The sequence below is a fragment of the Quercus robur genome, chromosome 8 (genome assembly GCF_932294415.1).
Source record: "Quercus robur chromosome 8, dhQueRobu3.1, whole genome shotgun sequence".
NCBI classification, from domain to species: domain Eukaryota; kingdom Viridiplantae; phylum Streptophyta; class Magnoliopsida; order Fagales; family Fagaceae; genus Quercus; species Quercus robur.
In genome coordinates, this window is record NC_065541.1 from 40,921,670 (window position 1) to 40,944,675 (window position 23,006).

Genomic DNA, 23,006 nt, shown 5'->3' on the forward strand with positions numbered 1-23,006 from the left:
TTATTTTAGTCTATTATAAATAGGTAAGTTCCCGTGCGTTGCATGGGTTTCCGACTAGTTTATTTGAATTTTGAAGCACTTCTACTAAAATGCTACAATAAGAATTTTTTTTAGGTGCCAAAATTCCAAAACGTTAAAAAAACTCCCACCAAAATTTTCCAATCCCCAAAACCGAAAAACACTCCCAAGTTCAGAGAGATATATATATATATATATATATATATATAAATTATTGTATAAGAGAGACCGCAACTAGTACTATGATGATCAATCACCCTCTCTCTCACTATTTTTTGTGATTGTAGTTTTGTTGAATGGGGTAATTTTATTTATTTATTTATGAATAATTGGGGAATTTTGTGTCTGTCACCTTTTCTCTCCCTATGTTTCATGATTTATGTTGGATTTGTTGTGATGTAGCAATTATAAATTTTGTAAATGACATTACTGATTTTTGTTATTGTGATTTGTGTTGTAGGTAAGAAATAAGTACCAGTTTGGTGCAACAATCATCCTGATTCCTGAGATGAAAATCATTATTCTGTAATAAGCAGTTTGGGGCTACGACTTTGGCGTATCACTATTATCGGAATCTTGTTGTCTTTTTCTTTTATCATTGGTTGACATTTGACAATCCAGTTTATGCAAATTCTATTGGCGGTGCAAAACCAAAAAAGAAATAATGCTTTGACAATTCCCTTTTTTATTTTGTTGGTTTCACTTTTGACAATTCCTTCACGAGGGCAATTTCTCACGCGGAATAGTCCCATGCAATTTGTACGAGTCACTACAAAACAGAGGTGAGCCCAGCTATTATTGCATGCCACCGACTAATTATATATTCTCCGAATTCACTTTGCTTTCCCTCTTTCGAAGTTCTACTGTTCTAGCTATGACCAGCAGACTTTTCTTACTCTTTCTCCTAGTTTTGACCTCAGATGATCCTATAAATATATTAATTGGTCTCATTCCCTTCCCACAAAAGCACAAGCCAAATCAAAAGCTTAGAGTTACTTCAATTTGTAAACTTGTACTACATACTTGAAATTACACAACTCCAATTTTAGCAAGAGCTAGCTAAGCTTTAACACACCCTCTTCTTCATCCTGTTAGTGCATTAATGGAGAGCTCGCGTTTGATCCAAACATCCCATTTGGTGTTTCTCTTACTCGCATTGAGTGTTTCTTATGTGCATTGCCAAGCCACACGTGTTGGGTTCTACTCCAAAACATGCCCTCGAGCTGAATCTATTGTTCGCTCAACCGTGCAAACTCATTTCCGATCTAATCCCACTGTGGCTCCTGGATTGTTAAGGATGCACTTTCATGACTATTTTGTGCAGGGTTGCGATGCTTCTGTACTTATTGGTGGGCCTAACACTGAGAAAACAGCCCTACCTAACCTTGGTTTGAGAGGGTATGAAGTTATTGATGATGCCAAGACTCAGCTTGAAGCTGCTTGTCCTGGCGTTGTTTCTTGTGCTGATATTCTTGCCCTTGCTGCCCGTGATTCAGTTGTTTTGGTACTTGATCTACCTCAGGATTTTATGAATCATATTACTAGTTTACCATATATATTTTACATGCTTTTACGTGTAATTAATCATATTATGCATTTTTCTTGTAGATCAATGGACCAAATTGGCAGGTGCCAACCAGACGCAGAGATGGCCGGGTATCATTGGCCTCTGATACTACCAATTTGCCTGGCTTTACAGACTCCATTGATGTGCAAAAGCAAAAGTTTTCAGCTAAGGGTCTAAACGCTCAAGATCTTGTTACCCTTGTTGGTAAGCAACAATGCATAAAATCATTCAATAAGTCATTTTCAAGAATGTGTTTAACTTGGTTAATTTTACATTTCAACTAAGTCTATTATTCATTTATGTCATGACTAGGTGGCCACACCATTGGTACTTCAGCTTGCCAGTTCTTCAGGTACAGACTGTATAACTTCACTACAACTGGAAATGGTGCCGATCCTAGCATCAACCCAAGTTTCCTCCCTCAATTACAAGCACTCTGCCCACAAAATAGTGATACCACAAGGCGTGTTGAATTAGACACAGGTAGCCAAAACCGATTTGATGCATCTTTCTTCTCAAACTTGAGGAAAGGCCGAGGAGTACTGGAGTCAGATAAGATGTTATGGACCGATTCCTCCACCAAAACTTTAGTTCAGCGCTTCTTAGGCGTCAGAGGCTTGCTAGGGTTAAGCTTCAATGTGGAGTTTGGAAGGTCCATGGTGAAGATGAGCAACATTGGCGTGAAGTCCAGTAATGAAGGTGAAATTCGCAAAGTGTGTTCTGCGATCAACTAATTATAGGGGCTCCAAAGCTCAGCCACAACACAAAGATGATAAAAATTAAACCAAAAAAAAAAAAAAAAAGTATTGTGTTTAGTTTGTTCTTTGATTTAATTTCCTTATTGGTGTAAGCTAATTATAAGGAGATAAAAAAATAAAAACTGTATGTACTCAATCTTCAAAGTGATTTGCCTAAGCTAATTGATGGAGGGGTCAATCTTCAAAGTGATTTGCATGTTAATTTACAAAATATATTGATTGTACAATGAAATAAATATCAAGCACACTAGCTAATGGCTAGGGGTATCCACATGTCGGGTCGACTTAGGTTTAGGCTCAATCTGGAACTGACCCCACTCTGTCGAGTTGAAAGACGGTAGGTTTAGGCTCAATCCGGAACTGACCCCACTCTGTCGAGTTGAAAGACGGTAGACACGCCGCCAACCACGAAAAACTACAGGTCAAGTCAAATCAGGCTCAAGTGGACAGCGATTGGACCCGTCTTGACCGAAAGACAAAACGCAAAGACGAAACTTGGTACAAATTTCACAAATCTTAAGAACAAATCTACAAACCCAAATACCAGTAACCACAAATCTGAAGAACCTAGACAAAAGTTAAGAGAAATAATAGCAAATCTAAACTTGCATGAGACTAAAATGAAGAAATAAATAGTGTTACTTGCATGGTGCAATGAAGGAGAATCGTAGCTCAGCGATGGTGGAGGTTCGAAGATCTAAAGATTCAGATCGACAATGGTGTTGGTTGGCGATGGTGTTGGTTGTTGAGTGTGAGAGAGATCGAAAGCATGAGACTCTGAGGTGAGATTAAGAGAGCCAGTGGACAGAGAAACTAAGGGTGAATGAGCTGGTGAGGGTCTAAACTGGAGTGGAGAATATAAAATGACTAAGAACTAGGTTATATACATGGTCAAGTCGGGTGGATCGAGTTTTGGAATGAGAGCAGAGCAAGATTAATCAAATGGTTTAGGTGAAGGCTGATGTAACTATCCTGTATAATTGGTGAAGTTCAATCCTCATCTCTCACTCTCTCGGGTATGAGTGAAGAAGATGGGAAAGAGATGAAACGCTATTTACATGAAAAAAAAAAAAGGATAATTGAGAAATTATTGGAACTTGCAAGGTGTATTTACAAAAATTGTTTGTAAAAAGAACAACAATCATGTTTGGGGCACAAACATTTCTTCACAACTTTAGTTGTTAAATTATAAGTGATGCAACATTATTTCCACGTGATCCTACTACAAAATACAGTTTTTATGCATCAATTTAAATACTTTACTTTAACTATTATGTAAATCATTAGTGAAAATTTTTGTGTCACTTGACTTTATTTATATATGTATTAAATTGATACTATTAGTTTGTGGCCCCTAAATTTTAAAATAAATTAGATGCTAATTTGTGCCTTGCATGATTTTGATAATGAACTTATAGAATTATATATATTATATTAAAGTTGAAACACAATCATAATCCTTTTTTTTTTCTTAGAAACAAACACACACATGCATAAGGGAGAGGGAATAGGGTTCCAAATCAATCAATATATATATTATTTTATTTTATTTTATTTTGTATATAAAAGCAGAAACCTCATGTGAAGGAGCATATGGTTCTTCCTCTATGACATTCTTTTCATTTAAGCTTACATCTCATCAAAGTTTAGAATTTATATCAAACTATTAACTAATGGCAAATGCATTTATTTCAATGTATTAATAAAGGTCAAAGAATTTGTATACATTTATTATTTTAAATGCTTTGGATAAATACAAATAGATCTAAAAAGTCATGGTGGGAATTAAGAAAAAAAAAATCAATTTTTTGCATAAGATTAACTTCAATTCAAAATTAATGCAGAAATGCAGAAGTTAGATTTAATGAATTAGGTAAAATGACTATTTGTCTCCAAATGATAGGCTTATGTTTTGTCGTGATTTCCATCCCTGCTGTTGAAATTGAAGTAGATGCCATGTCTGTTATTGCATTACTATCGAAAAATTCTGATTCTAATAGGGATCTCTCCTTGCTAATAGTTGCAGGGAACTTATGAAGCTGATGCCCTAATTTGTTTTGAACTATTTCTGGAAGGCAAATAAGTGTGCTGATTCTCTAGCTAGAATGGGAGCCAATATGAATTGTAATTTTGTTGTTTTTAACTCCCCTCCCCTAAATGTTGTTCCCTTTTTGCTTTCTGATATTTTGGGCATGACCCAAGATTGTTTCTGTAATTCGATGGCCTTGGCCACTTAATGTTTTTCTTTAATATATTTCCCCTTTTACCAACCAAAAAAATAAAAATAAAACTATATATTACAAATTTATGGTGCTAATGTAGAAAATTCAAGCTTTTAAAAGTTTACATAGCATAGTTTCTCAAAAAAAAAAAAAAAAAAAAAAAAAAAACAAAGTTTACATAGCATAATTGAACTTGGTCAATGTTCATGACCATCTTTTCTGCGGGCTTCAAGAACGTAAATCACAAAGGCCCAAAATTCCGAATTAGCAAATCCAATTGCACCGGAAACAATGAGATCCATTAGCTTCAATGTGGTCTAGCTCACGACCCAAGCCCGTAAACAATGAGATCCATTAGCTTCAACTCTTATTATTATTAAACCTAAATTCTTTAGATTATCAAGTCGGGTGGTCACTATTTTTTAAGATTTGACAAAACTTGTTAATTTAAATATAATTATGTATATGATTTTTTTTTTTGGCAAGTTAGGTAGTTCTATGACCACCCTGACTACTATGTGCAACAACAATGTTATTTCAAATTCAAAATATCCAAAGTGTTTTTATTTAAATAAAATTTCTAAAACTCAAATTCTTTGTCTTGTTAAATTTATATTAACAATTATCACAATTTTTTTAATAAAAAAAGCTTTAATAGTTTTTGTTTTCTATTTTCAAAAACTTGTTTTTGGCAATATAAAGAAAAAACAATTTTTTTGTATTTTTGAAATCAAAAACATGTTTGGTTAGTTGAAATTGAAAAGATAATTTTTTGAAGAAAAAAAATAAAAAATACTAAAATATGTTGTTACTAAGATTTGAACTCTAATACTAACTCATTAAATGAGATAAATTTATTAATTAAATATGTATTTTCATTGACTTTAGAAAATTAAAAACTGAAAATAGTCTTTTATATGTTTTAGTTTCCTTCACAAATTGAGTTTTGATAACACAGTTTTTGTTTTCTGTCTATTTTGGGTTGCCAAACAAGTTTTTTAGTCTCAAAAATAGAAAATTATTTTTAAAAACAAAAAATAAGAGGAAAAAATAGTTACCAAACATACCCTAAGTATCCAAAAGAGAGTTACCTATTTGTGTCATTTTCCTTTCTATTTCGATATAAAGTTATAAATATACATGTTTGATTTTTTTTTTCTCTTTTATAGAAAGGGTTAAATATATGAATTAATAAAAATAGAAATAAGTCTATTATATGTGTTGGTTGCCGTATCAAGGGCGAGCATGTTCTTCAACACAGGCAGTGGGTTATCAAAAAGCTCAAAAGAAGAAAAGAAGTCTGTAAGGTTGAATTTGAACTTTCAAAGTCCGTTCACAACTTTGCCAATGCATCAGATTTCACTCTCTAATTCTATAGACCAAATACATACATATATATATATATATATATAATTATGTATTTCTTTTTTTATTCCCTTATGATGACTGCAAATCTAGACTTTTAAGATGTTGACGCGGCCAACTAAAATTGATTATTAGTAAATGATCTCACAGGCTAAAGAAGTTGCAGCAGAAAAACAAATTGGAATTCTCAATTCGTCCAGCATGGTTCTTGGAAATTTTCCTGTGCCTTCTCAATCAGTAACATAGCAGCCACAAATTTCAAAAAACCTCCTGATCACATTAGTTTGGATCATTCTATAGTTTGTTGCTTCAAAAAAAAAAAAAAAAAAAACACTGCTCAAAATGCTGTAGGATGCTCTTGGGCAACGTCTAGAAACTCTCTCAGAAATTAGCAAGATAAAAGGTATATGGAAATATACAAGCAACAAGCCCTCTAGATACGGTCAGAGAGATCTAATACCTTATTTTCTGCGGAGTCAATAAAATTACAGCTGAACATGTCACAAAGATGCAATGTTTCATGAGCCAAATGAAAATTTGCTGGATTATTGCATAATGATTGAAAAAACAAGCGAATAAGTTACAGATTCTTCACAATGAAAATTAAAGAATATTTTTCAATATCTATCTATCCTGTGGCTACACTACCATTTAAATTCTTTTAGACTGTTGGTAATCTTACACACCCTTCCTGCAAAAGAATGATACGCTTGACAACCCTCAAAAGGCTAATCAGCAGATAATTGTAAATTGAATCTCAACCGTGACAGAGTGATCTTGACATGGAACAAGATTAACTCAGTCAAAAATTCTCTCCGCAGTGGAAAACAATAGAAACACCAGACAACTAAAGATGCATTGAAACCCTGGTATGTAAAACACTAATTTCCAGCTCTCTGGACTTGAAAGATCTGGATTGGCAGTTTTCGCACATTCAAGAAGCCAGCCAGTGAAACGAACTCCAATAATGCCAGCAAAGGTACCAGCAGTATTAGAAACTCCCATAACAATCCCTGCATATCTCGGAGCAATATCCATGTGGTTCACTGCAAACCCAGCTCTTCCTAGTGCCAAGAAACCAAGAGCTACAGAAGAACAAAACACAGCCCCACTGGAAGTTCTGAAGAGAGGAAGTAATATGAATGCAAGAGATGCAACGAGGAACCCTACAGTGTTCAACAACTTCCTGATTCTCGTCACAGACAAGATTCTCTTGGTGATTAAGTGGTCAGCAACTACCCCGCCAATATTTGAAAATATAAACATGTTAAAATAAGGCATCATTTTAGATGACCCCATCTCCTGAAGACTAAGCTGCAGCCCTTTCTCAAAGTATGTTGGTAGCCAGTTCATCAACACGTACAAACCATAATGGAAGGTGAAATTATTTACCACAATTGCCCAAACTGGCAAGCTGAGTAAAATTTTTTTCCATGGTATGTTGGCAGTTTTGGCAGAAATTCCTCCATTCTCCACTTTCATTTTCTGGCTTCCTTTAACTGGCAACAAAGATTCACCAAAACCAGAGGCAGTGGCTTTTGGATGTTCAGAACGAGGAGGGTCACTAGCATACTTGAACCAAAGCATGCACCACATGGCACCTAATGCTGCCTCAACAAGAAATACAGATTGGGGTCCCCTATACTTTACCAAGCTTGGAAGGAAAAGCATTCCAGTAGCTGCACCAAGGTACATACCAGACATAGTTAGAGAAACAGATCTAGATCTTTCATGGGGTGGAACCCACTGTGCTAGCACTGTGTGGATGGAGGGGAAGATGAAGCCTTGTGCCACACCAACAAGCAAGCGAGCAATCACTAAAACTGTAACTCGATCAGGGTCTAGTGGGACTAATGCACAAGTCAATGACCATAACACAAAAGAAATGAGGAGGACCTTCCTTCCCCCAATTTTCTGAGCTGCCCATCCACCAGGCACCTGAGAACATGCATATCCACAATAGAATGAAGCCAGTACAGTTCCTTTAGTTGATTGGTTTACCCCAGCAGCATCAGCAGCAATTGTATATGCAATAGAGAAGCCCACACGTTCTATATAGCAAACAGATGTGCTGATGAAGGTTAAAATGACAATCAAGTAACGGTTTGGAAACGTCATCATCCTCATACTTCACCTTTAGTTTTGTCTAGATCTTTACTCAGTCAATTGTCTTCAAATGAGCCAGTCTAAAAACAGCTCTGTATCTACTACCCAGTCTAAAGATCTAGACAGCAACAGCTTCATGCCTATCACATATTAGAAGAAAACTTAATAAATATAGCTCATACTTGTCAACAGGAGTACATTAACAAAAGAGAAAAACATGACTAACTTGCAAGGCAATATAAACTGTAATCTATTCACAAATAGCCAAAACTCTACATAAAATTTTTTTACAAGATACCATGAAATGGAAAATATGGATTAGAGAAACCCACTACTTGTACTAGTAGGTGATCTCTTAACGAAAATCCAAAGAAAAGCTTTTGATTGTAACAATCCCATTTATCTCATTCTAACAGATGGCCATAAATATGTAGAACAAGATCTCAAGAATCAGATGATGATAAGTGCCATCACCAATAGATGAGTAAAGGATCTAGTGTTTCTCAGTCAAGAGTCATCAATCAGTGTGTGTGCAAGAGATCTGCTAAATTGGAGACAGACATAAAGGCATTCAATCATAAACATGGGTTCCACCAGAAATACTAGGGAGGAGAGCAACAGGATTGAAAAAAAATGCCAGAAGAATATTTGATAAGCTATTCAACAAAGAAATTTGTTCAACCTTGAGATATGAAAGCAAAATATAAGCTCAGTAAATGGACAACAATGTCAAAGCCTAGAAATGGTAAAGTGATAATAAACAAGAAAAATGTTATGCAGAAACTTGTCAAAAAATTAAAAAGGTTATGCAGACAAAGTAAAAGGCCCTGAGATCTAGTTTCACCCATACTATAACATTGGACATGAATTCGGATTGGTTGTATGGTGAAGAAGCCATCACATAAGAAATTAAACATTGAAAAGTTATATTTATAGGATATATGTTGATCAACATTAAAAAGCTTCAAAATCAACAAATACACAACCCTGGCCAAGGACTTCCCATTCCAAGGAATATATACAACCCTCACCACCTCACCCCAGCGGCCGCCCCCCCCCCCCCCCCCCCCCAAAAAAAAAAACAAAAATATAAAAAAGCATAGTAATTAAACAGAACCAGGAATTTTTTTAAAACATGAAGGGAAATGCATCTATCCAAGACTGTGGCAGTGGCAGGCTGGCAGCAGCTTATCACATTCTGAAACTAGCTCCCTCTGCCTTTTCTCATGAGACAAGAGTCTTTTAACATTTCCTTACTTGGCAAAGGCACACTCAATGCACAATAAATCAATGTTCTAATTTTGGTTGAAGCACTAGACTCACAAAATTTGGCAATCATTAAACATGCTATGCTAGCAAATTTAGTTAGATTCACTACATGCCCTTGCTTGAGTGCCTCCTGCAATTACATTTATTAAGATTCAATATACAACTATCAAGTATCTCTTGCATATATGCCAACAGCCTTGTAGCCCAATTGACACCTCCTAGTGTTTCCAATAGAGACGTTCAGGTTCAAATCACCACCCACCCCCCAAACCCCAACTATCAAATTATAATATATATATATATATATATATATATATATATATATATGAATAAATAAAAAATCTTGCATATTGCTACAAATCCCATCTCAACCTAAGATCAAATTGTCAGCATCTAGTATCACATCTCTTTTTTTTTCTCTCTCTCTCTGTCTATTATTAATGGGGTTTTTCCTAATTTATCAATCTCCATACTAAATCTTAGTTATTTGCCCAAATGTGCATGCCATCTCTAATCGGCCTGCAAACATACTCAGGGCCGGCCCTTCCCTTAGGCGAGTTAGGCAATTGCCTAAGGCCCCCAAGTGGAAGGGGGCCCCAAAATTTTAGAAAAGAACCAACCGGGTAGTAGAGGAAAAAAAAAATATATATATATATATATTTAGTTTCAAATGAATTACAAAAATAATCTGGCACATCCTTTTAACCAAAAAAAACAAAAATTTTGGTAAATCCTATTAAACATTGGTTCTAAACAAAATCATTGACCAAAAATCAACCAGATAAACTACAAATCCGATCTAAGAGATTAACCACAAAACAATCACAAATCAAAACAAATAAATCCACTCAAAACCCTAAAAATTTTACCTTTCTCTCTAGTCTCTGCTCTCCGCCTCTCTCTAGTCTCCAGTCTCCACTGTTCAGTCTCCAGCTGAACCGCCTCAGCCTCTCTCTGATTCTCTGCTCTCCGCCTCTCTCAAGTCTCAACTGCTCACCTCACCTCAGGAATCAGGTTATAAATATTTGGGCCATTTTATTTGTTAAGAACTTAAGATAACTTTGTTTGTTTGGGCCCTCCCTGGCTGGTTTTGTAACTTTGTTTGTCACTTATCAGTTTATCATTATGGCTGCCTGGACCCTCCCTGGACTGGGCGTTAAGTTTGGGCCTTCAAGGTTTTTTTTTTTTTTTTTTGGTTATTTTTTTATATTATTATTATTTTTTAAAGTCTGCATTTTTTTTTTTTTTTAGTTATAGATAGGATTTGTTTTTTGTTTGTTTGTTTATTTTTTATTTTTTATTTTTTTGGTGGGTGGGCCTTATTAATAAGTCTTGTGTCAGTGTTATGGCTGTGCTTAAATTTTTGTTATGCTTGTGCTTTTTTTTTTTTTCAATTTATGTAGCTTGAGATTGCTAAAAACTTGTTATTGTTCAGTGAAACTACAACAATACTTTTTATATAAATCAAGTTCTATTTCTCATTTGCTCTACACTTGAAAGTTATTTTTTATTTTAGTCTTTATAAATATATTGTTTGATTAGAAATGTCTACTAGAAAATATATATTTGGATATGAAAAACTTAAAAAAAGAAGAAAAATTAATTGAGTCTCAAAAAGGATCAATGGATAAATTTGTTATTAATAATAAATAAAATATAACACAAAATTTAGATGAAAATATCACAAATGAGCAAAAAATTCACCAAAATAATTTAGAAGAAGATGATGTTCAATTTTGCAATACAACAAATCTTGATAATGAACTTCAAAATAATTTAGAAGAAAATGAAAATAATTATGAAAAATATAATATAAAAATATTAAATAAACATTAATTTAATTAACATATAAGTATAAAAAAATGCCCAATTTTTAGTTCTCACCTTAGGACCCAAAATGTCTAGGGCCACCCCTATTTCCCTCTCATCCTCTCTCTGCCTCAACCCACGTCACACCGTGCTCCATGGCTGATCACCAAGCTCTCCTTCTAAACCTCCATGGCCAGAGCTTTTTAAGCTCATCACCTCTAATCATGCATCACTACTGAAACCTAACCAAAATCAAATCACGACCACCACCACGGCCAAAACCCAGCCAAAATCAAATCGCAACAAAAACCCAGAAGCCCACCAAATCACAAATCAAATCACACCCACCGAAATCAAAACACAAAACCCACAAAACAACCAAAATCACAAAATGAAAACACTGAAAGTGAACCCACTATTAAAAAAACATATATTGGTTTTGTTATTATATTTTAGAAGAAGAATCATCTTGTTGAACTAATTTTAAATCCAAATTAATCAAACAAATAAATAAATAAACAAAAATCACACACCATAATCTGGTGAAGTGTCGTGAGCCACAATTTCACCTAAATGAATCGTCTGAGTTGAGAGGAAGAGATTTTCATAGTTTTTGGCTCGGCAGCACAATCTTCGATTTCCTTTCTTGACGTGGCTTTCGCTCGCTTCTCTCCTGTCAGCCTAGGCGACGTATAAAGAGAAATAAAAGGAAGAAGAACAAAGCACCACATAAAAAAGAAGAAAAGAAAAATAGTGAGAGAAGAAAGACGAACTGAGATCAGGTGTATCGCAGGTATTTTTTTATACATTTTTTACTCTTTTTTTTTTAAAAACTTTTTAACTCTCCTTTAATATATTTTATTTAATGGTTGAGATTGAAAGTTGTTTTTTCAACTTTTAATCTCAGCCATTAATTATAATTGCATCAGGGTATTGTACCTGAATCTGAAAAAGACAAAGAGATCTACAAATACACATACACATACAAATACACATACACATACACATACATAAGCACGCATAAACACATACACATACACATAAACATACATAAATATAAGCACGCATAAACACATACACATACACATACATAAGCACACATACACACACATACATAAACATACACATACACATATACATACACATACAAATACACATAAACATATACACACATACACATAAATATACATATACATAAACATAAACACATATACACAAAAACACGTATAAACTCAAATAAACGTAAACATACACACACATAAACTTAAATATAAACATAAACACACATAAAGGCTCGATTTAGCACACTAAAGTAACTAATGAATTGTTTGAGGATTGGTGTTAGTTTGCAATTTTTTCTAGTCTATATGAAGGTTTAATTTTTTTCAGTCTGTATGTGTGTTTATGTCTATGTATGTTTATGTTTATGTGTGTGTGTTTATGTGTATGTGTGTTTATATTTGTTTGTTTTTGTTTATGTTTGTTTATGCGTGTTTATGTGTATGTGTGTTTATATTTGTTTGTTTTTGTGTATGTTTGTTTGTATTCATGTATGTTTATGTAAATATGTGTTTATGTTTATATTTATGTTTATAAATATAAATATATATAAACATACACACATACATAAACATACACACGTACATACACACTCATACACATACACATACATAAACATACACACATATATAAACATACATAAATATAAATGAATATAAACATAAACACACATACACATAAACATAAACATAAACATACACACACATAAACATATACATACACACACACATACACACTCATACACATACACATACACATACATAAATACACATACACATACACATATATTTCTAATTCTCGCCTTAGGCCCCAAAATGTCTAGGGCTGCCCCTGAACATACTTGACTTGTATTGTATTTGTACCAACCATTTCATCAAACATGTAGTGAAGAACTCCAAACTCTCTTCAAAACCAGAAAACTCTTAGAGATTTAACATACCCAGAAAGCAAAAACTAATCAGATTCAAAAACAATTCAGAAAAAACAAAATCTTATACAATGAATGAAAATGGGCTCACCATTGCTGTAATTTGTGAGAGAAGATCTGAATGGAGACACATTTTCTATGCAGATGGATATGATGCAGCAGCAGAAACAGATTGGCCTCCCCCACAAAAAAGACGAGAGAGACAGAGGCAGAGAGTGAAGTCAGCGTAATTGAGGGGTTCGTAAAGTAGTTTTGTAACAGTAGTTTTTGTGTATGTGTGTTTATATTTGTTTGTTTTTGTGTATGTTTGTTTGTGTTCATGTATGTTTATGTAAATATGTGTTTATGTTTATATTTATGTTTATAAATATAAATATATATAAACATACACACATACATAAACATACACACGTACATACACACTCATACACATACACATACATAAACATACACACATATATAAACATACATAAATATAAATGAATATAAACATAAACACACATACACATAAACATACACATACACACACATAAACATACACATACACACACACATACACACTCATACACATACACATACACATACATAAATACACATACACATACACATACACATATATTTCTAATTCTCGCCTTAGGCCCCAAAATGTCTAGGGCCGCCCCTGAACATACTTGACTTGTATTGTATTTGTACCAACCATTTCATCAAACATGTAGTGAAGAACTCCAAACTCTCTTCAAAACCAGAAAACTCTTAGAGATTTAACATACCCAGAAAGCGAAAACTAATCAGATTCAAAAACAATTCAGAAAAAACAAAATCTTATACAATGAATGAAAATGGGCTCACCATTGCTGTGATTTGTGAGAGAAGATCTGAATGGAGACACATTTTCTATGCAGATGGATATGATGCAGCAGCAGAAACAGATTGGCCTCCCCCACAAAAAAGACGAGAGAGACAGAGGCAGAGAGTGAAGTCAGCGTAATTGAGGGGTTCGTAAAGTAGTTTTGTAACAGTAGTTTTTGTGTATGTGTGTTTATATTTGTTTGTTTTTGTGTATGTTTGTTTGTGTTCATGTATGTTTATGTAAATATGTGTTTATGTTTATATTTATGTTTATAAATATAAATATATATAAACATACACACATACATAAACATACACACATACATACACACTCATACACATACACATACATAAATATACACACATATATAAACATACATAAATATAAATGAATATAAACATAAACACACATACACATAAACATAAACATAAACATACACATACACACACATAAACATACACATACACACACACATACACACTCATACACATACACATACACATACATAAATACACATACACATACACATACACATATATTTCTAATTCTCGCCTTAGGCCCCAAAATGTCTAGGGCCGCCCCTAAACATACTTGACTTGTATTGTATTTGTACCAACCATTTCATCAAACATGTAGTGAAGAACTCCAAACTCTCTTCAAAACCAGAAAACTCTTAGAGATTTAACATACCCAGAAAGCGAAAACTAATCAGATTCAAAAACAATTCAGAAAAAACAAAATCTTATACAATGAATGAAAATGGGCTCACCATTGCTGTGATTTGTGAGAGAAGATCTGAATGGAGACACATTTCCTATGCAGATGGATATGATGCAGCAGCAGAAACAGATTGGCCTCCCCCACAAAAAAGACGAGAGAGACAGAGGCAGAGAGTGAAGTCAGCTTAATTGAGGGGTTCGTAAAGTAGTTTTGTAACAGTAGTTGCTGAATTATAAGTGTTAACGAATAGTTTCACGTGCTTTACTAGGATTCTTCTCAATGGAGAGGAGAGATAGAGGAACATGGACGATGGATGTTACCTGCTCTGCTCTTCTCAATCTACCTACCTCTCTCTCTCTCTCTCTCTCTCTCTCTCTCTCTCTTTCTTTCCTTTTTTATTTATGAGACTACCTTTCTGAATCTCTGGTTGACTTTCTTTGGATTTCTATGTTTAACGGAGTTTCATAGCTATTCTACCATTTGGGAAAATTTTCATTTTAACCCTATATTTTTGGGTGGTGAAGAAATCAAGATCTAAACTTTAATAAAATAATAAATTATACCTCCACTTTTTTGAATGTAATAAATTAAGCCCTATGTTCAACTTGTCACTTGTAAAATTAAAGGGGGAGGCTAGTCACTTGTTAATTTTAAAGTCTAGGGTTGACAATTGACTCAATTGAATTGAGTGGGTCATAAATGGGTTGGGTACTTAATAATAATAGTACTAATATATGTGTATATATATATATATATATATAGAGAGAGAGAGAGAGAGAGAGAGATAGATGGCAAACCAAGTGAGTTAGGTTGGGTTGGGTTCAGGTTAAGTAAATTGAGTTCGGGTTGAAAATAAGTTCAAATAATAATAATAATAAAAACCCATAATTTTAAACGAGTTAGAAAAAAGTTGAGTCAGATTCACCAGGTCGACTCGTATTTCCACTTTTTAAAATATGTGTTTGCCACTTAGTAAGTCATGTAGCAAATTACTTTGTGTAAAATGCATTAATTTGAATTCAACATTCATATCAAGAAAGAGTTTAACTCAACAAATTAATATTTATTCAATAATTATAAAAGTATACAAATCTCAACACAGTTAATCAAAATAAATAACACAAACATAAAGGAGTCTAGTCTATCATTTGAAAATCTAACTAAAACAAACACACAAGTTTCATTACTACACAATATCAACATCCCAAAATATATAATAAAATTACAAATGCCTAATTGGATAGCTAATTTGACAAAGAATAAAAATATATAAAAAAATTAAAATCCTGAAAAATAATCTAATAGTTGTGTTTAATTTTAAATGCACTGTGGTTGGCACTCTATTTCGATTTGGAAATATACATCAAAGTTTTATTGTTTACTTATTTATACATGGTCTTTTTTATAAATATCATGTTATTGTTAAGTAATATATACTCTAGAAAATATTATCTTTTATTTTGGTTATGGACTATTAAAAAATAAGTCTAAGCATCCATAATTTATATCAATTTCATTGTTATACTTCAACTTTACTCTACTCAAGAAAAAAAAAAGTTTTACTCTTTTCACATTTATGAATACTTTTCATACATGTCTATAATTTCAGATATATGTTTTAAGTTTACTGCAACCAGATTTTCTTGGTATGTACTTTGTCATTTGATATTTAAAAATCTTTACTTATCATGTTATTCAAGCAAGAAAAATGTCTCAATCTTTACTTATTGCATACAATCACCAATTCGTTTGCATGTAACTAGATAAAAGTCTCCATTATTTTCTTGATGTCATTGTATTTGAATGGAGTTAAATATAAATACATGTTTTTTTATTCAATGGAGTCATCCAAAAAAATTTTTTTTTAAAAATGGATTTTTTTGGGGAAAAAAAAAAAACATGTGTATTTGTTAATTAAGTTTAGGTTGTGCAGTCCCACAACAAACAAGTAAATAAACTATTTCTTTATTTTATTTTATTTTTTTACCCAAAAAAAAAACAAGTCGGGTAATAGGTTAATTGGGTCGAGTGGACCCATAAAAATAGGTCGTGTCACAAGTGGACCCATTTTATTCATGTCAAAAAATTCGTGGTCGGGTTAGGTTAGTGAATTTCAACCCCTTTTGCCATGTCTAATTTATATATATATATATATATATATATATATATATAACAAAAATACTCCTAAAATTTCTAAAATGACTAAAATCCCTTGAATTACAAAAATTATCAAAATGCTCTTAAAACCTCTAAAATAACCAAAATACTCTCAAAACCTCAAAATGACCAAAATACTTTAAAACCTAGAAAATTACTAACTCCAAAATCTAGAAAATGACCAAAATACCTACTAAAACAACCGAATACCTCCTAACTTGAAAATTGACCAAAATATCTCCTAAACCTTAAAGATGACCAAAATACCCTTGAACTTTCAAAATGACCAAAATACCATCGAAACCTCCAAATTTATCGAAATATCCCCCAAAGCATATAAAATGACCAAAATACCCCTAAACAAGGAAAGTACTAAAAAATGACCAAAATAACCCTATTATTTTTCTTGTAATTTTCTTTATTATTAGTTTTTTTTTTTTTTTTTTTTTTTTGTTATTATTGACATCACAGAAATTCTCAATTTCCATGGCAACTGTTTTACCCCCTTTATGATGTCTATTATCTCAACACATAAGTGCACGTTTTGTTGCTGTTGGCTCCAATTTTGTTTTATTGGCGCATCATGTATGTAATATGCACTTGGACATTGATTAAAGTTTTAAAGCTGAAGATAAAAAGGCTCATTGAACGGACTCTGCACCTACAGTGATTTTTGAACCCAAGTTGTATTAAAAAGCGCAATGCTACTTTAAAATGTAATACTGCAATATCTTAGTTCCTTTTAAGTTTTAACAAAGCAAGTCCTAACACACACACACACACAAAAACAAAGCAAGGGAAATTTAGATTTCCTTTTTTACTTCATTTTGGAGCTCTTTGTTATGATTGGTATGTGCTATCTGAGGCCAAAATCAAGGTTATGAATGGCAAGTTTAAAACGAAGAAAAAACCACGCAAGTGTTCTCAAGCATATTCTTCGAAAGAAATGTTAAAAGAGTTGTTGGGTGTTACTATTAGTGTATAGCTTAGACTAGTTTAGCCCATTGGGCTTAGCCCAGTATACTGTACTTGTAGTTTACTCCTTTTACTTGTACTGCACACATACCTAGCCTATATAAGGCTCTCTATTGTATATTATTTCATACACATTAATATACAGACTATTCAGTCTTTCTCACACTTTATATTCTTAACATGGTATCAGAGCCAATCCTCTGACTTTCTGGTTCCTGTGGACATCTCCGGCGTTCTTCCGCTGCCCTCGCCTTCATCCAGTAGCCACTGTCAGAAGCGAGTCACCGCCGTCACGCCCACAGTCCCAGCAAATCTCGGATTTCAATGTTCTGCTCATCCAACTGTCAAAACAAAGGCATTGAGTGACAGAACACACAATCCCGAGCAAAACCCAACCAAGAACGGCCAGAAAACACTGCACACACGCCCCCACGCGCCGCCTGAAGTTTCTGCCTCACGAGCACACGCTCCACGCGCCGCCACGCGCCGCCAGTCTCACTCACGCGCCCCACGCGCCAGACCGGACTTCCTCCACGCGCCCTCACGCGCTTACACGCGCCCCACGCACCAGCTCTGTTTCGCGATCTGCCACGTCAGCCCTAGTGTGACGTCACCCTGCCACGTCAGCACACGTCAGCCGTTGACTGGACCAAACTTGACCGTTGACTTTTACCTTGACCGTTGACTTTGACCGTTGACCAAGTCAAAATTTTTCAACAAGACCTGTCTTGCTCAGTTTTTCGCGTAGATTATGATTTTGGGCTCCTTTTCTGCATTTGAGGTATCTAAATATCACTTTTTGGTCATTTTCTTCATTATGGCTCAACAAAGTGAACGAGATATCATACGTCCTATCACCATCATGTTGGATGGTCCTACTAGCTATCATGCATGGTCTCAGAATATGACCGTCTTTCTCAAGGGTCGTAAACTGTAGAGATATGTGACTAGTTCAATTCCTAAGCCAGTACCAAACCCTAAGTCCAAAGCCACAACTGCTGAAGAGTCTTCCAAGACTGCTGTTACAACAGATGATTATGAAGAACGTCTAGAAGAATGGGAGAGTATTCAGAGTAAGATCTTATCTTGGTTTATCAATACCTCTATTCCCTCTATTCATAATCTTCTTCCTCGTCTTGAAACTGCTGAGGCTGCTTGGAAATTTTTGGCCGATCGTTATAACTGCACTAATGATTCAAGCTTGGAGTTTCACATTGAATCCAAGCTTTATCAAATGCGCCAAGAGACAGGTCAGTCTATTTCTGATTTTTATTCTCAGACTTCTACTATGTGGGAACAACTCTCTGCTGCAGATCCTCCACTGGTGTGTTCTAAGGACATTGAGCTCTTTGTCAAATATCGGGATCGCCGTAGATTTATGCACTTCATGATGGGTTTACGTGAGGATTTTGAGCCTACTAGGGCTTCTCTACTTAGCCGATCTCCTACTCCTTCTCTTGATGCTGCAGTAAAGGAGCTTATTTCTGAGGAGAATCGTCGGCCCACTTATCACATGACATCATCTGATCATGTCTTGGCTACACCCTCACCACAGCCTCCCATTGTTGCATTCACTGCTCCTCCGCGAATAAACTCCGGGCGTCCCACCTCTCAGTCTTCCAAAGGTGCTCACTGCAAGTTTTGCCGTGCCAAAGGCCATGACATCTCTGTTTGTCGTAAGCTACAGAAATTTGTGCAAGAGCAGAATAAAACTTCTCTTCCTCAGGCAACTGCTGTATGTCCTTCAGATCCATCGGTTCCTACAGGTCCATCTTTGGCTTCCTCACTTACTACGGCTGATATTGAGGCAGTTGTTCAACAGGTTTTATCCCGCACTTCCACTGCCCTTTCTGTCACCTCAGGTAAACAACCTTGGTTTTTTGATACTGCATGTTGTAACCATATGACTCCTGATGAATCCCAATTTTCTGATAAGGCACCCTTAGAATATCCAATCACCATTTACACTGCTGATGGAACTCCTATGCCTGTTAGTCATAAAGGAACAATCTCTTCTTCTTGTTTATCCCTTAGTGACACTTTTCATATTCCAAAGTTATCCCTCAATTTGCTTTCTGTTGGTCAACTTTGCGAATTAGGCGTAGATCTTCTATTTACTAATCATGGTGTGGATGTGCAGGATCCCCGGACGGGTCAAGTGCTTGGGACAGGCCGTAAGGTTGGTCGCATGTTTGAGGTTCATGACTTGAAGATTCCTTCACAAGTTGTTTTTGCAGCTGCTACAACTGCCACCTCCTCACCTGATCTATGGCATGCTCGTCTTGGTCATCCATCCTTATCTCGTCTTCAATTGTTAGCTTCTCAAGGTCATTTAGGTTCAGTTCAGTTTTCAAAATTTGATTGTACTTCCTGTCATTTTGGCAAACAAACAAAATTGCCATTTAATAAAAGTGACTCATTTTCTTCTGCTCCTTTTGATCTTATACATTCTGATATTTGGGGTCCTGCACCTGTTCCCACTGAGGGGGGATCTAAATATTTTGTCATATTTGTGGATGATTTTTCTCGGTATACTTGGATTTATCTGCTTCACCATAGGTCTGAACTTGTGTCTATTTACCAAACATTTCATAAAATGATTGAAACACAGTTCAATTGCACCGTTAAAGTCTTTCGATCAGATAATGCTCAAGAATATAATGATAAATCTTTCCTATCCTTTTTAGACAGACATGGTACTCTTCCTCAGCGGTCTTGTCCTTACACCTCTCAACAAAATGGTCGTGCAGAACGAAAACATTGTCACATTCTTGATGTTGTCCGCACCCTTCTCATTTCTGCCTCTCTTCCTGAGCGATTTTGGGGTGAGGTCGCACTCACTGCTGTGCACACTATTAATCGTATTCCTTCACCAACTACACACAACAAATCACCATTTGAGCTTCTCTATGGTCAAACTCCTGACTACTCCTCTCTTCGGGTTTTTGGTTGTGCTTGCTTTGTCTCTCTTCCTCCTCATGAACGAACAAAGCTCCAACCTCGTACTCGTCTCTGTTGTTTCCTTGGTTATGGTGTGTCTCAAAAAGGGTTTCGCTGCTATGATCCCATTTCTCATCGCCTTCGTGTCTCCCGTCATGTTGAGTTTTGGGAACATCGTCCTTTCACGAGTCTTCAGCAGTTTCCTACATCTTCTTCCTCAGAGTCTCCCATTTTTACTGATCTTTTTCTCCCTCTCTATCCTGAACTTGTGGAGGATTCTTCAGCATCGACTACCTCTTCAGACGACTCATCTCCGGTTCTGTCTCCGGCATATGACCCGCTTGTCTTGGATCTTGTGGCACCACCCTCTCCTGAGTCTCCTATTGGTCCTGAACTTCGTCGTTCCACTCGGGTAAGCATTCCTTCCCCTTATCTCACTAATTATCATTGCTCTTTTACTCTTGCCACTCTCTATGAACCTCACACCTATCGTGAGGCTCATACTGACCCTCTTTGGCAGCAAGCTATGAATGAAGAACTAGATGCCCTTCATAAGAATCACACGTGGGATATGGTTGATTTGCCTCCTGGTCAGTCTGTAGTAGGTTGTAGGTGGGTTTACAAGATCAAGACCAAGGCTGATGGATCTGTTGAACGATACAAGGCTCGCCTAGTTGCCAAGGGCTTTACTCAGGAGTATGGTATTGATTATGAGGAAACATTTGCTCCTGTTACTCGTCTTACATCTGTTAGATGTCTCATTGCTGTGGCTGCTGTTCGCCATTGGCCTCTTTATCAAATGGATGTGAAGAATGCTTTCCTCAATGGCGACCTCCATGAAGAAGTGTACATGCAACCACCCCCTGGCTATCCACACTCAGGCAATCAAGTTTGCCGCCTTCGCCGTGCTCTTTATGGCCTCAAGCAGGCTCCTCGAGCTTGGTTTGAAAAGTTTAGCTCAGTTGTTGCTCAGCAGGGTTTCACTTCGAGTCCTCATGACACTGCTCTCTTTGTTCGGAGATCCTCTGCTGGTATCACTCTTATTCTTCTTTATGTTGATGATATGATTATTACTGGAGATGATTCTGCAGGTATCCGCTCTCTTCAGAGCTTCCTTAGTCAGCATTTTGAGATGAAAGATTTGGGCACTCTCAGCTATTTTCTTGGGCTTGAGGTTACCTCATCCTCTGATGGATACTATCTTTCCCAGGCTAAATATGCTTCTGATCTTCTCTCCAAAGCCAGTGTCACTGATAACAAGACTGTTTCCACTCCTTTGGAATACAATGCAAAGCTCACACCCTTGGACGGTGAACCTATATCCGATGCTACTCGCTATCGTCAGTTGGTTGGCAGTTTGATCTATCTCACTGTTACTCGTCTGGATATTTCACATGCCGTGGGTATGGTTAGTAAGTTCATGGATGCACCTCGTTCTGTCCACTATGCTGCTGTTCTTCGGATTCTCCGATATGTCAAAGGCACACTTTATCATGGTCTGCATTACTCCTCTCGATCTTCTCTCGAGCTTCATGCTTATTCAGATGCTGACTGGGCAGGTGATCCGACTGATCGATGCTCTATCACAGGTTTCTGTTTCCTGTTAGGTACTTCTCTGGTCTCGTGGCGCAGCAAGAAACAGGATGTGGTTTCCCGTTCTAGTACTGAGGCTGAGTATCGTGCCCTTGCCGACACCACTTGTGAACTTGTTTGGCTTCGCTGGCTCTTGGTTGACATGGATGCTCCACAGCCCACTGCCACTCCTCTTTATTGTGACAATCGTAGTGCTATCTACATTACTCATAATGATGTCTTCCATGAACGCACTAAGCATATTGAGATCGATTGCCACATCACTCGCCAGCATCTTAAGAAAGGAAATCTCCAGTTATTCTCCATCTCCTCTGCTGACCAGCCTGCTGATATCTTTACCAAGACTCACCCGCCTGGTCGTCTTCGAGATCTTATATCCAAACTCCAGTTGGCTTCCTCCTTGCCACCTCGAGTTTGAGGGGGGATGTTAGTGTATAGCTTAGACTAGTTTAGCCCATTGGGCTTAGCCCAGTATACTGTACTTGTAGTTTACTCCTTTTACTTGTAGTTTACTCCTTTTACTTGTACTGCACACATACCTAGCCTATATAAGGCTCTCTATTGTATATTATTTCATACACATTAATATACAGACTATTCAGTCTTTCTCACACTTTATATTCTTAACAGTTACAAGCATCCTCAGATAACCATGTTGCTAAGGATGAAG

At 35.8% G+C, this 23,006-nt stretch overlaps 3 protein-coding genes across 6 annotated transcripts; 2 read left to right on the plus strand and 1 right to left on the minus strand.

Annotated features, from left to right (window-relative positions):
- The first annotated feature begins 994 nt into the window (after positions 1-994).
- On the plus strand, positions 995-2,460 carry LOC126695514 (cationic peroxidase 2-like). The gene is made up of 3 exons (XM_050392284.1): positions 995-1,522; positions 1,627-1,789; positions 1,898-2,460. Exons 1-3 carry the CDS (start codon positions 1,121-1,123, stop codon positions 2,317-2,319), a joined length of 987 nt encoding a protein of 328 aa, XP_050248241.1. The 5' UTR covers positions 995-1,120; the 3' UTR covers positions 2,320-2,460.
- Positions 2,461-6,444: 3,984 nt separating this feature from the next.
- Positions 6,445-15,059, minus strand: LOC126695518 (probable anion transporter 5). Of its 4 annotated transcripts, none has more exons than XM_050392289.1 (2): positions 14,721-15,059; positions 6,445-8,176 (listed from the first exon to the last, which is right to left on the minus strand). In XM_050392289.1, the coding sequence occupies exon 2, from the start codon at positions 8,055-8,057 to the stop codon at positions 6,729-6,731; it is 1,329 nt and encodes a 442-aa protein (XP_050248246.1). In that variant the 5' UTR covers positions 8,058-8,176; positions 14,721-15,059; the 3' UTR covers positions 6,445-6,728. The 4 variants fall into 4 exon arrangements, 3 of the variants coding, with proteins under 3 accessions (XP_050248246.1, XP_050248247.1, XP_050248245.1); XM_050392290.1 differs by lacking the exon at positions 14,721-15,059 and adding an exon at positions 13,951-14,100; XM_050392288.1 differs by lacking the exon at positions 14,721-15,059 and adding an exon at positions 10,175-10,343.
- A 3,745-nt stretch (positions 15,060-18,804) lies between these two features.
- LOC126695519 (uncharacterized) lies at positions 18,805-20,230 on the plus strand. Its single transcript, XM_050392291.1, has 2 exons — positions 18,805-19,665; positions 19,944-20,230. Exons 1-2 carry the CDS (start codon positions 19,038-19,040, stop codon positions 19,979-19,981), a joined length of 666 nt encoding a protein of 221 aa, XP_050248248.1. The 5' UTR covers positions 18,805-19,037; the 3' UTR covers positions 19,982-20,230.
- Positions 20,231-23,006: the final 2,776 nt, after the last annotated feature.

Coding starts and splice junctions, on each gene's coding strand:
- LOC126695519 (XM_050392291.1), top strand. CDS start 19,038: ATGCGCCAAGAGACAGGTCAGTCTATTTCTGATTTTTATTCTCAGACT. Junction 19,666..19,943: donor TGCCCTTTCTGTCACCTCAG/GTAAACAACCTT, acceptor GTGGATGTGCAG/GATCCCCGGACGGGTCAAGT.
- LOC126695518 (XM_050392289.1), bottom strand. CDS start 8,057: ATGAGGATGATGACGTTTCCAAACCGTTACTTGATTGTCATTTTAACC.
- LOC126695514 (XM_050392284.1), top strand. CDS start 1,121: ATGGAGAGCTCGCGTTTGATCCAAACATCCCATTTGGTGTTTCTCTTA. Junction 1,523..1,626: donor CCCGTGATTCAGTTGTTTTG/GTACTTGATCTA, acceptor TTTTTCTTGTAG/ATCAATGGACCAAATTGGCA. Junction 1,790..1,897: donor AGATCTTGTTACCCTTGTTG/GTAAGCAACAAT, acceptor TGTCATGACTAG/GTGGCCACACCATTGGTACT.